The 17,503-nt window shown below is 43.1% G+C and overlaps 1 protein-coding gene across 5 annotated transcripts in view; it reads right to left on the bottom strand.

Annotated features, from left to right (window-relative positions):
- GRIK1 (glutamate ionotropic receptor kainate type subunit 1) overlaps nt 1-17,503 on the bottom strand; it is a 174,608-nt gene that overhangs the window by 11,216 nt on the left and 145,889 nt on the right. For 4 of the 5 annotated variants that reach the window (XM_063346902.1, XM_063346920.1, XM_063346892.1 and 1 more), the window contains 3 exons: nt 14,237-14,355; nt 9,810-10,027; nt 4,400-4,625 (listed from right to left, as the gene is read on the bottom strand). In XM_063346902.1, the coding sequence (XP_063202972.1) occupies nt 4,400-4,625; nt 9,810-10,027; nt 14,237-14,355 (563 nt within the window). Of the gene's footprint in view, nt 1-4,399; nt 4,626-9,809; nt 10,028-14,236; nt 14,356-17,503 lie in introns of those variants that run through there. The other variant, XR_010072601.1, reaches the window with a different exon arrangement.

The raw sequence follows: 17,503 nt of genomic DNA, 5'->3' as shown, positions 1-17,503 counted from the left end.
CAAGGTGGGAGAGCAAGACCCGTCAGTGCTGGTTGCAGCAAAGTGAAGGCAGGGAGGGAACAAGCTGCTGCTATCCCTTATCACAAGATTGATTATTCCAGTTAGAAAGTCTTGGTTTCTCTTCAGCTGGAAGGGGGAAGACGACTGATTATCTGTTGGTTTCTGCCCTGGGGACTGGAAAGCAGAAGGCTCCTTTGGTGTGGTTATTTGTTTGAGAATTCATTATAATTTCTAGGGTCTCCTACTGAGGTTTATTTAAGCCTTGGCAGTGGGTTTTCTTGCTAATTCATTCCTCCATATCACGGTTGAATATTGCTTTGAGCATCCTTTGAGACTTCCTGCTTTGCATCTCTTCTATTTATTTCAACATCTGTTTATTTTTCCTACTGCATGTAAAATGAGTAGCTGTCTAAGAAAAGCCCAGTCAGTCAGACACGTTCTCTTCTCATTTATACCTGCATAAGCCCACAACTCCACTTCAGCTACCTTACAGCTTATAAGAACACAAGGCGAACGAGTCTTTTTTTACGTGACTTGCAACAATATTGGCAAGCTGCAAGCTGAAAATAGCAACTATTTCATGCTTTTTATTTGCAGGCCAACAGCTTGCTAAGTGATGTGTCTTCGGGCTCAACAGAATTAATGGGCCTGTACAGTATCTGGCAAATAGAGGGGTCACGTTGGGCGGTTCAGTCTGTTTAGGTTTGCCTCTCATGCGCTCTGCTCTGGCTCTCCATCTTCCAAAAATCTCTGCCACCTGCAAGTCCCTTCAGCCAGCTTGTGCCCTTGCAGAATCACAAGTCTGTAGCCCTAAAGGGGGACAAGGGGGAGCCTTCCCCTTCGCCCCGCTTCTGGAGCAGCACCTAGTTAAAGGAAATTGCTACCAGTTCTCTTTTCCCATGTTGCCAGAAGATGAAGTTCTCAACAATAATAGCAGCAAACCTGTTTTTAATTATAACAGACAAGTGGGAGTTGGGTTTGGCATTTAGAGAGAGACTTTCCTTTATGGGGCAAGGAATTTATGAGAGCAAGCAGGCAAGGGTTACAAGAAAGGCTGTTTGGCTCTAAAGCCACATATGTGCCCCCAAATCCTGCCATGTTGGACTTCCTACAGTTGGAAGTGTTTAGTATCTGGGCTGAAATACAGGGTCGCCAGTCCCTTGTCCGTGTAGCTAACTACCATCCATCCTTTCCTCTCCTTTAGCACATTAATAAGACTGTTTTCTTAAGCTGTAGCTTCAACAAAAGTCACATTTTGCTGCAAATTAAGGCAGTTGCAATTATCAATCAGATCAAGGTAAACAAACTTTTAAGGCAGAACGTGTGCCAGAATTTCAGTGATAGCGTGACACGCATAGACACAGACACAGGAAAACTCTCACCAGGCAACACTTTTGTGTCTCAATGCATCTAATAGCCTTGGAAATGTGGCCTCACAGCTTCAGTTTTCTTTCTTATATTGCCATGCAGGAAATTATTAAAAATAATTGTACCATGAATGCAAGTCCCCCTCTCTGCTTTCCATTTCCTTTAGCCCGCAGCATTGTCTGAGGAGAATCAGTGTGAAAAACATTGCAGTTCTTCATTTGTTGCGCCAACACTCAGCTATTTTTCAGTGTATCTTACTGCCAGCACTAGGACATGCTGTGACCACAGATGCCAATAGACATGTGTCAGATTATACAAAGTCCATCTGGGAAGCCAGCAATCGGCAGCCACTGCTTGAGGTAGCCAGCTTTGAAAGGAAAATACGCCTGCTGTAAGAATAGATGGCTTCTAAGCATGCTATTAAAGAACCAAAAATAAGCGCAACAGAAAACAAAACAGAAACACCTTTAAAATTATCTTTACACAGAGAAGTGAATTATTACCACAAAATTATTACCCATGAGTGGCAGCGCCTCTCAAAAGAAAGAGCAGAATTGTTTCTACCTTAGGAGAGGTTTGTCGCCCTGATAGTTGGAGTCTGTTAGATTGTAGGACTCATCTATTTTCCCTTGTCTGAAAGGACATATCTGTTAGGTAAAGTGAAGCAGCCTGAGTCGCAACGCAGGATTTGTGGGGATGTTCATTCTTTCTTGTGATGTTTATGTTGCCAGCAGGATTATCACAATTCATCTGGAGGGTAACAGGTACATCTATATTTCTACACATGCTTTTGAAGTTTGTCAAGCGTGCCTGCAGTGTTCGACTGGTGATGTTTTATTGGTGAGCACTAAAACCGCACACAAATCCATCTCAACACCTCTTTGAATATTCAGCATATCATTTATGGCCTCTGAGCTATTAACAACCTACATCTCAGGCCAAGAAATGCATCTCTCTACTTTCTTAGCAGTCTCCCAAGTAACTGGTAATAGCTTTAATGTTAGAATTACTAGCATCAGCACTGGCAGTGATACTGGAATTAATACCTGTCCTGACATCTATAATAATGTTGTTTCCTTCAGCCAGATTCTTCCCAGGGTGACATTTTGCATAGGTTTTGCTTAGAGGTGCTTTTGCTACAGCAGTACTTCCAGAGCGCATTAAGTTCACCACCAACCATCACTGCAGATTTTTCATTAGTAATGGTCTTTGCCAAGAATCTGATGAACGCCCTCCTCTCTGTGACACATCAGCTCCGTAATAAACATAAGTTGAGATGTTCCTTGATACACCTAAATCCCCTTTATCCTAACTCAGCACTAAGGAATAGGAAGAGAGCCTGTATCTGCAGTTTTTTACCTGCAGAAGATGCTCTGATAAAATAGTACATTTCCTGGACTCATAGAACTTTCAAAAATTCTCCTTCCTGTTTTTTTGGGAGCCAAGTAGTGATGGTATTAATCTCATTCACTGGAAATTTTGGAGTGTGAGGCATACTTTTGCTGCTGCAAACCCTAGCCATGTGGTTGTGCATTCTCCTGAAGGAACGAATGCAGACCAGTTAAGACTTGCTGAAACTTTTGTGTTAAGTCACAGGCAAGTCTTCTTTTTTTGTTCCCATACAGCTTCTGTAATCAATAGTCATGAACGTTATGAGAAAAATAACAGAGCCTTTGGGGTCCATCTGAATAGTGGAAGGATCTCCATGTCTTATCTTGTTTATGAAATCAATCGTTTCAGAATTTAAGATGCCTGATGGCACTGAATTGTTCCACAGTGCTTGGAGATATCTATTCCCCTGAATTTTGCTGGTTTTCCTTAAGAAAAAAATTAAGGCACATTTATCATACAAGAAACATCTTATAAATATATTTCACAGCTGTATTTCCAATGGATGCACTCTCTGAGGATTACCATCTGTTCCAATTATTCCTTCATTGTTCTTGGTTTAAAGTGTGGCAGCTTTATAACTGCAATGAAACTCTTCCTGTACATTTGTCTTTATTCATGATTTTAGCTTTTGTATCATTTTCCTCAGGGTGAGAAGGCTGTTGTCATGTAGCCAGTGGAAAAATATACTTAAAATGTTATCTATACGACAATCTGTCTGAGGTACTCGTAGCATAAAGAATCACAGTTCAAAGTGCAGTGGTCTTTCTCCCTTATTGGTGCCTGGTCTACCAAGCAACCGATGGACCAAATACTTCACCTGTTATATCCCTGTAAGGTGATATTGCCTTGAATAATTCCCCTGAAGACAATAAAATTGCATAGCTATTAACTGAACACGGCATGGCAAATGCATGTATGAGCAGTATGGAGATGCATATTATACAGGAAAAAGATCTGGCTGCCCAGTACCGATTATTCACGACAACACAGCAAAAAAACCTGACACTATTTATAATTCTCTACAATTGGAAAATCTTGGAAATGGCACCAGATTTGCTAAAAAAAGGTCTACTGGAAAGAGCACACAGAGACTGGGAGTCCTAAGACTCTGCTTAGCTAAAAGCACTGAAATCCCTGATGCAGATTCAGAACCTTGCAATTGCTTCTCACTGTTCTTGTGTATTGCTCCGAGGTCACGAAATAGATCAGAAATTCATCTCCTTTCATGCAGCTTTCTTTGGGGTACATTGGACATGACATTTGTCCTGATCACTTCCACTTTCCCAGAGATACTACCTGACTTCTCAAACTAAACCGAATTTCAGTAGAGCGACTTGCACCTTGAGCAGCATGGAGAATACCCAGTTTGCTACGAATGGGATGCTCCAGAAGGCAAAGCAGGTCACTCCACCTCATTCTGCAGATGCAGCCTGCACTGCTATATTCCCTCTTGCTTGCAGAGACCACTTGCGGATCAGCAGGGCAAGAGTAGATGTTTTGCCTAAAAGGAGGCTCCTAGGGCATGTTTCAATGAGAAAAGTTTCTAAAAGAGTAAGACGTGATTCAAACGGCCATCTAACCTTCTGAAGGGGATAGTGCTGGATGTGCTCCACAACACCTGTGCTGGAAAGCATCTTACCAATAGGGGTTCCCACGCCGTAGCCTTTCGAATCAATGAGCCCCCCGATCTGGGTGAGATTGCAGTTTCTCTGAGTCACGTACTCTATGCTGGTCGACTCCATTAGCAGAGCATAGTCTGTTGTGAGCACACGCTGGATTCCCTCATCGTTGTTCTTCACCAGTGCTGTCTGCTGCCTGCTGCTCATGAACGCCCACATCTTCTCATATGTTGATATTTTTGATTTCTAAGGAGGGAAAATTAGGGCACAGAATCAAACCTGCACTCAAATTACACTTGTAAATATTCCTCAGCCTTTTGTTGTGACCAATACCAATAGCACACCTTGAATGAAAGAGAATTGGTAGCAGGGTTTTCCCTCCTGCAGCCTTTCTCTCTTACTGTGCTTTATGCTGAAGAATCTCTTTTTTCAATTCCTTTGCAGTGCCAGGAACTTCATTACTGACACAACTCTCGAGTGCTTTGACGTTTTTTGGGGTTAATGCTGTTACACGGATTACAGCACATAACCCAGCTAAAGTAGTGCAGCTGGACACTGTTGCACTCAGAAGCAGTGCTTCTGCCTGTCAGAGCAAACACACTACTCCAAAAACCTGGCGATGAATAAAGTACTGACTCTTTCGTATTGCTATCACTTGCCTAGAAGTCATGTATTTCAAGAATAAAGCTTGAGAAAAAAACCCAAAGCGGCTTCTGAGCAAACTTCTGCTTTCTGCTTTCCATTGCAATCAGACTTCATCCTTCTCCCGCGGAAGTTAAGGGGGGGGGTTGCCAGGAGGACTGTGTTTGTGTCCTGTGTCAATGTCCAGCTGCACAGGGAAGAGCGATGCCAGAAGCCCCAGCCACCTCCATACCGTGTTGAACATCTCTTCCTCCCCGCTCCTTTCCCCACGCTGTGGGAGCCCGCAAGGGACACAGGCACCCAGCAGGGAAAGGCAGTGCTGGTGCCCCCTTGTTCCCACTTCTGCCTTTGTCGGAGGACATGAAAAGAGAAAATGAACCTGCTCAGGGATGTGCTGGAGCCCTGTGCCTGTGACCCTCAAGATGTGCTACCTACAAAGCAAAAAACCTTCAAGCGCTCGCACAGTACTAACATGATTAAACCTCTCTCTTCCTTTTATGCTCTCAAAAATAATCTCTTTTGGATTAAATATCAAGGTAGACCTACAGAACAGCTGGACCATTAGAAACTGTCAATAGAAACGATCTTGTCTCAAGATGGCAAAGCCAACCAGTGCCGAGCTACTCTGTGCTGCGGACCAGCGTGAGCCAGAAACACACAAACCAACTTTTTAACGTACATATGAGTTGAAGGTCCTCCACACGCTTATGTCTCCTCAGTTCTGGGCAGTATATCCTCACTTCCCTCATAGGCTCTATCTTCATTTTTTAGACATCATAGCTGATTTTAGGCTCACTGTGTGGAGACCATATGTGCTTTTTAAACACCAGTGTCTGGGGGATTCCTGTGAGAAGTTGATTTTCTGGTTCTTTGAGCTTTAAATGTTAATATGCTTCACCTGTAAATTCAACACCTGTGAATGCCACCTAAATTCCATCTACATTTGGTGAGCCACAGGATACCGCTAAACTTTGAAGATGGTTATGTGGATCTTTACTAGTAGAAACAATTTTTACTGCTAAGTTGGGAATATTTTTTGAAATTGATGACAAGTTTATGCGGTAGATTGAGTCTGATATTGAGTTTACTGGATTTGAATTTACTGAATTTACTGGATATTGAATTTACTGAATTTCCTTATTCAGACAAGTTTGAAAGAAAGATCTTAGCTTCTTGACTTGCCAGCTCCCATTTTTCTATCAGGATAGATCATATGCCAAATTCTGGCGTTTGAATTCTCATTGATTTCAGTTGAAACATGTCTGCACATCAGAAGGTAGGAGCTGGCAAGAGTTGCAACATGAGATTAAGATCTATTATCACAGAGGGGCAAAAAAGCAATAGAAGATCTATAGATGTGTTAAAAATAGAGCAGGACAGCAGCCTGGAGAAATATGTGTGTGTCACTATTTGTGGATGTGAAACATCTTGCCTTCACTTGGACTTTTCCCAAATTTGGACATGCACACAGATGGTGAATCCTGACTGAGATCCTGCTGGCTTGCCTGCCTAGAACTCCATCCTCTCAGTGGAGCACTCCTTAACTGTCCAGGCCCTGTTTTCTGGGTATTTTCATCTGGTGTGGACAGATCTGGGATCTGTGTACAGAGGGGAGGATGAGTCTGAGGTTCCTTCAAAGTCAGAATTCCATTTTTTCCCCAAAATAACTTTAATTCCTTTTGTTTCCATTCCCCCACCCACCCACACTACCTGGCTAGGCACCATAGTCACTGCGTCTTTAGCAATATTTTTTCTGGGGACACTATTACAACAGGGATATTAGTGTAAGGTATTGTGGAAAACCACAACTGTTAGTATATGCATTATGAACAAGACTAAATAAAAAGTGATGTAAGTTAGAACAAATGCAAATAGAGTTTTCAGAAAAGCAGTGGAAGTACCTCGCTTTCCTCATATGGTTCCTAACCTGCCTCGCATCCAGTAGGTACATTGTGCAATATCATCTTTCAGGGGCTTCCTGCTGCTACTTTAAGCACAAAGTCCTAAACCAAAGCTCTTCAAGGTTTGCTTCCTGCCAGGATCTTTTTCTGCACTTGATGTCTTCAGAAATCCTTTTGCCATGTGTGTCTCTTACAGTCCTGAAAATCAGACTCATCTGGTCTTTGCATCTCATGTTCTACATGACAGGCACTCTCTTGTTCCTCTCTCCTCCATAGTGAGTAACGCCTGGAGGATCATGGTTTTGCTTTAAAAAATGGTGTTCTGAAAGAGTTGTTTCTCTGGCTGTTTCTCTGGGCATTTCTTTGTTTAAGTACTGGGCATAGCACTTGAAATAAGAACCTTCCTTAGTGCAACCCAGCCCTGCACTACACTCCTGCAGGACATCTTAGCTGCTGTTGCAAGCTGGTCGTGCTAATTCCTCCTTTCCTTTTCCCTGTCACCATCACATCAGCACTCCCAGGTGGCAGGACTGTCTCTGCGGCACAGGCTGCCCATCATGAAAAGCACCTTTCACCCCAGCTCAGCTGCTCCAGCCCTTGAATCGCAGGGGCATGGCTGTCGTGGGGAGCCCTGGGCATTTGAGTGCTCTCAGAGTCCGTCACGGCATGGGGCAGCCCGGGGGAAATTGTCCAGGCCAGTTCACAGCTCCCAAGAAAGAGGCAGAGTTATTTCAGGTGTCTTCTCTAGAATCGGTATGGCAAAGATGGTTTTTTTTAAACTATATGGTAATACACATGCAGAGCATGAATGGGAGTAACTGCTGCCCATAAACCCTTGCTCCTGCCTTCTCCTCATTCCCAGGTCTCTCACTGGTGTATGAGCGTGTGTGTGCTTACTTAGCTCAAGAAGCATATGCAGTATTTTACAGTCCAAAGGAGGCAAAGTCATGCCCTCACAGAGCATGCAGTCTTCCTTTTGCATACATAGGTACCTGTCGTCTTTATCGTACAGAGATTTGATTGTTTTTTTAAGTTTTGGACAGCGTAAAAAAATCCTAATCTTGTGAGGATCTTGAAAGGCTTCTGTAATAAAAATAATAACACCTTTTATATAACCCTGTGTGTGTCTCACTGGTTTACAAGTGTGATAAATTGTATTTTTCATCTATCTTTCACTATGTCACCTTCACTCTGCCAGAGAATCCATCTCCATTCTTTACTAAAACCAGTCTCCTTTCACTTATGTTTGTATATACGTGCATTTCAGGCACGAGTCAGCTAGCATGTATAGCATAGAAATATTTAATCACTTTGAAACTTTTTTTTAAAGGCTTACATTCTTTTAAGCCTACAAATTTTAACCTCAGCGATTAATAGTGCAAAAAAATCAGTGTAAAGCTGGAAAGAGCTCTAGAAATTTGTTCTGAACTTCTCATGCTGAAAGAAGCTATTTCCTCTGAAAACAGGTTTGGAAGGTTTCGCTCTGACACTGAACATGACTTCAGAATAGCAATGACAGTGACTGGGCAGCGAAGAGCTCGTAGACCAAGGGAGCTTCCCAGCGTCCTTCAGAAGGTGGCACAGGCTGCTTCCTACTGCCTCACATTCCCGATGGGAGTCCAGGACTTGCCTTACGCAATTTCCAGGATTATGTCCAGCTGGGTTTCCCAGCATATCTTAATGGAAATGTCAGCTCATCATTTCAAGAGCTGACTATAACGAGGCTCTGGAAAATGCTGTAGTTTGTGCATTTCTTTCAGGGTGGAAGCATTTCTATTCAGCCACAGGAGAGCCATTACAAGGCCAGTTCACCCCTGACAGCTCCATCAGGGGTAGCCTACCATCGCATCTGTTATGTGATTGAAACATCCTTGACAAGCATTCCTTTTGAGAGATGACCCAAATACTTTAGCCACGTCCCTTCTTTGTCTGCGTGCGTGGAAGCACTTTGCCTCGTGTGGAAGCAGAAGGGTTTGTGGTTAAAGCTCAGGCTGGAGCAGCAGGGGCTTGGGTTCCCAGCACCGGGGGCTGAAGCTGCTCACTCCTGCACGCACAAGTGTGGCACGACTACTATTTTGCCCCACATGCTGCTTCCCCATGGCCCTTCAGCCTCTTCAAAGGCATATTTGACTATCTATAAACACCATTCCTAGATGCTACAGTGAAAAGCGTGATACCAGTTCATTCAGGGCTTAACTTCCCTGCTGAGACTGCCGATGAAGCTGCTAATTAATTCTAATTGTCACGGGATTTTTCTGCGTATATGCTATATTTATAGCTTGTTGGCTTTTACGTTGACATTTTATGAGATTAACCCATTTTTTATGTAATTAATACTAATAGTGAAAAAAAAATTGCAGTTATCTACAAAGCAATTAGCCACAGAAAATGATCTTTTACTTACAGATGTCTTCATGTGTGTATGTGGCCCATATATTAATAGTCTGTGTAATATTGACCACGGACCATTTTAAAAAAGGGACAAAAAACCTTGCATTTTGACTGCCTGCAGTATTTTTCTGGTGCAAACATGCCCTTCAGAAGTGATCTTAGCCAAGTGGCTGTAAGAAGCTGAGATCCCACCCTGAGAAGCAACCTGGAGCAGACTGTTCCCATGTCCATGCCCTCGTCCCCTTCAGATTCTCCCATCAAAGGCATGAGTTTGCCCCTCACAGCAGTATAGCATCAGATTATTTCTCCATATGTCTTGGGGGAAAATCTCCCGTCTTTTACATTAATATTGCTGAAGAATCCTCTATGGATTTGGGCAAATGATGTATTTACCTATTATACTAATCCTTCCAAGTGTTACTATTCCACCTCACCCTTTAGCACTGGAGGGCCATGAGTCAGTCTGACCGTACAGAGCTGGCTGATGCCATCTTACCTTGAAGAAGGTCATTGTGGATCCATCTCTAACAGCCCCATACTCTATCTTGGTTTGCTTTGCCAAATCATCTGCTGAGTCGATGGGGGATTCCATCCTCTCCACGGTCAGGAAGGCAGCCAGGTTGGCAGTATAGGATGAGATTATGATTAAGGTGAAAAACCACCATATTCCTCCAACTATTCTGGTAGAAAGAGCTTTGGGCATCAGCTCTGATCCTGTTACAATATCATCAAAACAATCATATTAAAAGGGTGCTGAAAGATGCCTTTCCTGATACCACAGACTGTTTTTAGGCACAGAATGCTTTTATGAGCTGTAGCATGATAAAATGATTTAAACAATAATCTCACAGATGCACAGCTAACATTTATAATGGTAACACACTGTGAAGGGGATGTATGCCATGATACATGACAAATGGAATTATCCTTGGGTCTAAGCCCCATTAGATCTCTGAGCTAATGCTCACTGTGATATTAACCTCTTACATCCCCAGCAAGCTACGCTAGTATTTTTGTCTGTTCCCTGAATCCCTTTTTGCCAGTGTACTGTAATCAATTTTTTAATTAGAGATCTGTAGCAGAATGCTACTCTGCTTACAAGCTACCTGGCAGAAATCCCTTACGAGAGAAACCTGCCCTGTGCATCCTATTGACACACCTAAGCAGAAACAGGGCGATCAATACGGTTCCAGTGAACTCATCGACCTGTGTGAACCTGGGCTCAGAACCCAGAACACGTCTTATTGCAAACGTGCGGTTTGAAAATTCAGAGGGTGAATGGACGTATCCTTTGGACCCACAGGGCAATGCAAAATTTTGGACAGTGTATTTAACACTCATTCCTGCTGAAAAGGTTTTAGCAGATCTGCCGGCATGTCACACGGACAAATATAAAAGTGATCTGCCATTGTCATAAAACCCTACAGAACAGTACGAGTGGGTGTTAAGTGCGCTGAAACGGCTTCTAATCATCTCAGACAAACTGTATTTAAGCCTCACAGGTACTCATATTTCTAAGCATTCTGATGCAAGTTTTGTGCTGTTTTTTTTCTGGAGGCATCCCCACTGAACTTAGCTCATTCTGTGGGATTCAAGAATCTGGTTCAGCAAAGCACTTAGAGAGCCACCTGAATACTTTTGACTTCAAAGTTAAGCCTTTGCGTAATTATCTTGTTGATGAAGGATGGACTTAAGAAAGTACTTAAGTGCCTGTGAATGGAGATCTCAGCACGTAAAGCTTTTCATGTGACAAACGTATTTCTATCACTGGAAAAATGTGTTGACATATTGTCTCTCCCCAGCAATTTAATGATTTCTGTAAGAAATCTAAACATGTTACAGAGAATATTTTCAGACTTTGCATAAACTCTGAATGTGACTTTTGGGGGAAAGACCAAAAGGGTAAAAACTTTCCAAACAACCAACAAACAGATTTAACTTAGCTTTGTAAACAAACACATAGACATGTCTCTTAAAGGTCAAAGCTAAGCATAGCCCAAGGGTTTGAGTAGGTTGACAGAATTGCCAAACTGCAAGAGCAGATGCTCTGCCTGTGCAGCCCTGTGCAGCCCTGGTGCTGCACGGATTTCAAATTAAGCCAGCAGTCTAAAAGCAGAAACTCTCACTTGAAATTTCTGAGTCCAAATGTACCCGTTTCAAGAGCTGTAGCTCTGTCTGGGTTTATGTTTGTGGTCTGTTGTATTTTTCTTGCTTTTCAGACTAGATTATTTTTTTCCAGTACGATGAAATCTCTTCCGTTTTTGTATTGTTGCTCTCAGGAAAAGTGTGTGTTTATTTCTAAGCTGGGGTTGACCTGCAAAAGCTGGCTTCTAGGAGTGCTGATTCAGGTCATCCTGAAGATTTGGGTTTTTTTAAGCTTAGACAGCTATAAAGATATAATTTCTACACTTGGACCCTGACGTAATACCTAGCTCTGACATATACATCCCAGTAATGCACAATAGCCAGATACCTTGCAGATATCTTAACAAGCAACCATGAAATCTGCCGGCACAGCCTTACAGCAGCACAAGAGAGTAGGCGGAGAACTCCTGTGTGCTCAATTTGTGGGGTGAGATGCCAAACCTCCTGTGATTTCCTCTAGCAAAAAGTTGTTTGGGAAAAAGCAGCAGAATACATTCAGTTCAATTAAGCTCAAGACGCCAGAGTGTATTAATTATGCAGTGAGCTACGGTTCTGCTTTTGTGAGGTGCTGAGCGCACTCTGCTCCCAGCTGAACCAAGCGAGCCCGGCATCTCTTTTGATCACTCCCATGATTATTTCAACGTTCACCTTTTCGAGGGCCTTGACTCCAGCGAAAAGCACTAATATATGCTCCACGCTCACCGCCTTTGCCCTGAGCCTTCTCCTTACCGGGATAGTCCTGGTCTGACCCATCGCTTGGCTGAACTGGGGCTCTGACGGATAGCTTGCCTTTCTGAAAGTGATGGTTTTTTTCTGAATGGATTGGATGAAATGTGCCCTGTTTGGATGCTTTCAGAGTATGCATAACACATCTGAGACTTTCAGGGGAAAAACAGGGGAAGTAACGTCTAAATAAAAAACGTTGCTAGCAAGACTCGGGGTTCAGAGACAATACTTGCTGAAGTCTCTCTAGTGCCTTTTTATGGCAGACATGACAGCCAATCCTGATCCAGACTTTGCTCACGCTCTGTAGAAAAGAGAAAGTCTGATCATCACATTTTAAAATTTAATAACAAGTGGCTTCCAATCAAGCATAACAAGCAGCTGCTGCCAACAAGAAAGAGCATAACGGTAGATGCAGAGTTTCACAACCATTCACATCATGTTCAAACTCTTCACATTAACAATGATGCACTTACAATCACACGCACCACAAGTTTGTACATGGAAACATTTGTGTTGCCTTACAAATGTTTTTTTTTCTTTCTTTCTTTATTTCTCTCTCTCTCTCTCTCTCTCTCTCTCTTTCTTTCTTTTGTTTTGTTTTTAATCTTCTTGAAAGACAAGCAGAGTCTGGTTGGGGCTGACTGTCATGTACCCAAGGTAGTGGTAACGAGCAGACACTGCATCCCACAGTTTGCTGTGGATGATGGTAAACTCCAAAAAAGGCAGTACATCGAAACACAGAATCCTGGGTCACTTTCACACACAGGGCAATCACAGTTATATACACACACCTGCCTGATACTGTAAAACCTCAGCCTGTGTTTTACTGATAAATTGGAAGGAAAACAAAACAAAAAAGCGAAACAGAACGGCTCTTCCTTCACCCAACCTCCTTCAAAGTAATTTCTGTGAGGAAGCTCTATGTCCTGTCAATACATTAGTGCACCAATAAAAGCAAGTGCATCTCAGGTATAATACAAAACTTATTCCCAAGCATATCTAGGAAAAAATCCTCATCATGTTTTGTTTTTTTTTTTTACTACTACTCATTTCTGTTAAAGAGGGAAGAATAAACTGTACCTGGATGAATGCAGAGATGATTTTATTTTCCTTACTTAAATGTTTAGGAATTTAATACCAAGGTACTGCTGGGCTTTCCTCTGAATTGCCTTTTTAGTTGTTGCTGTGGGGTGGGGTTTTTTTTGTTCAGCTTTGATTCAACTTGAAATGTTTGTCAGAAAATATTTTCATTCTTTTCAGTGGACCCCAGTTTTGGTGAATAGTGATTTAACTGGAAACCTTAGAACATACACGCCATAAACAAATGTGTTTAGTACACATATCTGTTTGACTTCCCACATGGAGTAAGCTTCACTGCCCTTCCTTGTCAACTGAGCAAAACGTCAGCTGTTTCCAAAATCATCACCAACAGGGACTTGTGACTGGGTTAAGTTAATGCTTCTAGGGTTGGATGCATTTACAGAAGGATGGGACTCATACCTGCAGAAAAGCCATAGAAAAAAAAGTTTGGGTTTGGGTTTGTTTTTAAACAAAGTGTTTGACAAATGCCAACAAACTTAACAACCTTTCTGAAGAAAGAGCATCTTTTTTTTTTTTGTTTGGCAGTTAAAACAGTTTTTCTAGGGTAGCTAAGGCTGTTACTGCTTCCGTTGGGATGGAGCCCAACCTTTTCCTGTCGCCAAACCTCTTGTACCAATACACTCAACTTCAGCATGAAGCACTTCATATCCCTCCTGTCATTATTTTACGTTTCAGCTCCAGAAACTCCCGTGCGGCCCTGTCCGCTTCCCTTTCTCTCAGGTGCTTCCCCTCCTGCCTCCTGCTGCCTCCCTGTTCTGGGTTTCACAGGGTCCCCTCCTCTGCCTGCTCCCGGTGGCAGCAGCACGTCGTTTTCTTCCTTTCTTCTACCGCTTAGTTTCTGAGATCGGGTTTTACAGTATATGCTGTATTTACAGAGGGTGGAGTTTACCAGCACAGAAGCCCTTGAGCAGACTGTGGGACGTGTGCGATAACGAAGTGTAACCGGTGTACCTTGCTGCATGAGAGCTCCAACTCCAAACCAGAAACTATTTAGTAAAGTAAAATTGTTTTCCACCACATCTGAGTCTGGATTGCACGGGTGGGGGTTATACCATTCATATGGTGTAAACCTGTGGCAGTTAACAGAAACAATCTGTAAACATCAAATAGAGTACACACAGCGGCAGCAAACCTGCTGAACAACGCACAAAGAGAGGAAGTTAATGAAGGGAAGGCGAAAAAAGAAAACCCCAGCTGAAAGGCTGTCCGCGGGACGTCTCGCAGCTGCCTCCTGCAAGCCGTGGAGATGCGCTGCGGGGCCAAGAGCCCTTCGCACGGTCCCGGACCCAGCACCGGCCTACGCCTCGCTCCCTCCTCCCGCGCTGGGCTTAGAGGCTGCCGCAACGCCCCACAGCTCTCCTTCCCGCACCGCCAGCAGACAGACAGACAGACATTTGCAGGGGCTGGGGGTGGGTGGAGGGACAACTGGAAGCCACGTAGCTGTTCCTTAGTAAGGCCTTTAGAAAATACTGAAGGACTAGCAGCCCTCTAAAGGCAACCATGGCCAGCTGTACGTAGTTGAGATGCTGGATGCTGAACGCGCTCTGCCTGCCGAAGGCATTTGAAGGCATTTGGGAGCAATCGCAGGGCCCGAAAGGCGTAGGGCCACGTTGTCAGCATTGCGGGAAGAGAATTACGCAGAGGATTATTGCCTTTAACGGAAGAACTCCACTCTGTTCCCTGCACACGCCGTCCTGCAACTGCAAGCGCTGCCCTTCCTGCCCCTCCATCTTGGCAGAGCTGCCTTAAGGACCACGTCTCCCCAAGGTGCCTCGACTGCTGCTGCTTCCCACCCCTGCCGGGCTTGCTGCACGCTTTCTCATGAAGTTTATGAATATAGCTTTAATTGACAATGTCACGCCGATACATTTTAATTACTGTTTCAACAATATAATTAAGCACTGAGTTTATGCAGGGTTGCAAGCAGAGGGCCTTGCTTAGCTGGAGTAATGAGCTCTGATAGTAATGAACCCACTAACTGAAACAGTAAGTAGCTTAGGATGCCATTAGCTGCACAATATTACCATTACTAGTATCATGGTATTAAAAATTGTGACACAAGGCGCAATTTTCAGATTCAAGATACAACAGTTCTGCATACACTGGTTTAAAAAAAAAGCAGTTATCGGGTTATATGTTTCAAATTTGTGCTGGAATAATGGAAACAACTGTTGTGGAGTAACAAAATTGGTCCCAACTCAGTTCGTGCACACGTGGGGAAACACATCCTTAACGAGAGACCCAGAGTTAGGACCTGTAGGTTGCCTAAGCTGCCGACCGCCATAGAAGTGAAGAGGTCCCATGCTGAGCGTTCACCCACAGGGTCCTCGAGTATAGTTAGCATGGGACTGTAAGAACGTGCACAAATAACTCCTTCCAACCTGACTGGGAAGCCCGAGGCTGGGGTCTTGTATCATTTCAGGCAGCACAACAACCACGTTCAGTAGGCTGGACCAAATGTCTCCATCACCAAAAGAGCAAAACAGCAGTTGCTAGAAAGTGGCAATGAAGTTCTGGCAGCAAAACTCTTTCTGCCAGACTGGAAAGATTTTTATAGCTGTGGGTATATATTTTAATGTGGTACTAGGGTATATGTTTCTTTTTCACCTTGAAACAAAGCTGATTTTCTTCTTGTGTTTCTATTGCTGTGCTGAACTCTAAGAAGAGGCTGGTTTACAATTTTGCTTTGCTTCACTGCTCAGGCCTTCTGTTTTCCTGTCCTGGTTCCTGTTTCTGTTTCCTGCCCCCTGGTTTTCTCCCTCTTTGGACCTTCAGCAGTGGCTATGCTGAAGTTTCTGATAAAGATGAGATGTTCAAGGTCGCCTAAGCAACCTATATAGGCTCTGTGTGACATTATTCACCTCTGGTGGTGACCTCAGCGACCTAGCGCTACCATCGACTCCAACAGCACAGCTGATATGGCATTAGCAGTCAAGGGAAATTTTGGCAGAAAGTGCCACTTTCATTCACTGAACAGGAAAAGAGCTTTGTCAGTCTGTAAACCTTCACAGTGATAAAAGCTTCAGTGTTTGAGTTTAAAAATTAATGTAACAATGACAGGGCTACATAAGGCTCAAAGACAAATGAGAAATTATTCAGTTGCCAAAAAGTCTGAAGAAAGAACTGGAAGATTATCCCAGTCTGTGAAAATTATTCCCAAGTATTTGTCTTCCATGAACTGATGTCAAAATACTGTTAACCATTTAATTTACTATGGCAGTGTTAAAAAGTGGATGCTTACTGAGGTTCTTAAAACTAATCTAACCAATATTTGCTGAAACACTTGGCAAATCTTGCAGAAATCTTGACATATTCGAAGATATGAAGAGCTCTAGACATAGACTGTAAGAATTGCTTAGCTTCTTGTAGTAAATTAAAATTTATGAAGTCTAAAGTAAATTAAGATGACATGTGAACACAGTTTTGTGTACTTCAGCCTATATAGTTACAATCTAATTAGGCTCTGCTTTGAGGCATCGGTTCAAAAAAAACATTTATGTCAGAAAAGATGTAACCATTCAGAAAATGATGTTAACTACTTTGCTGAACTAGTGGGTTCTTTTCCTCTTTTCCTAAAATAGGTGGGTTATGAGAATGATATGCAAACTTGATATATTTAAGTTGTTACAAGTTGGGCTTTGTGCTGTGTATTATGAATGTGGGGGCGTCTATACCTTCAACGACGTGTCAGCCTTTTAGATAATTTTAGCCACATTTGGCAAATAGGTAGAGGCCTTAGAGGTTATTACGCTCCTACAAGTGGTGTGAAACATTGCAGTGGTAGCCCCACTAGGAGAGAAGCTGCAGGATGAGCTCACAACTTGTTACGTATTAGTTAATCCGCATGGGAAAGATCGCCTATAAATCCTTCAGCTGCAGGGAAAGCAAACAAACAGACAAACAAACTTCAACTGGCGATCGCAATTCACCATGAGACACCAATCTGCAGGGAAATCAGGGTCCATTAGTTACGCTGCTCCTGGAACTACTGCTTTTTAGAAAGATTTAAGAAACAAAACATAACACAGTTACATAGGACAAACCTATGGATTTGCCCAAAGGCTACGCTCTGATTTGGAGCAATATTTAACAGCCATGAGAGAAAAGCAAACAGGTTTCACAGCTGATGATTTGTGAGTTTCCCGGTGCATTTCCCTTTGGTTTGCTCCTGGCCACGCATCTGCATGTAGGCAGCTCTGCGAGCAGACAGACGAACCC

The sequence above is a fragment of the Chroicocephalus ridibundus genome, chromosome 1 (assembly GCF_963924245.1).
Source record: "Chroicocephalus ridibundus chromosome 1, bChrRid1.1, whole genome shotgun sequence".
In the NCBI taxonomy this organism is placed as follows: Eukaryota; Metazoa; Chordata; class Aves; order Charadriiformes; family Laridae; genus Chroicocephalus; species Chroicocephalus ridibundus.
The sequence above is the reverse complement of the archived record's forward strand: the minus strand, read 5'-3'. Positions and strand labels throughout refer to the sequence as shown.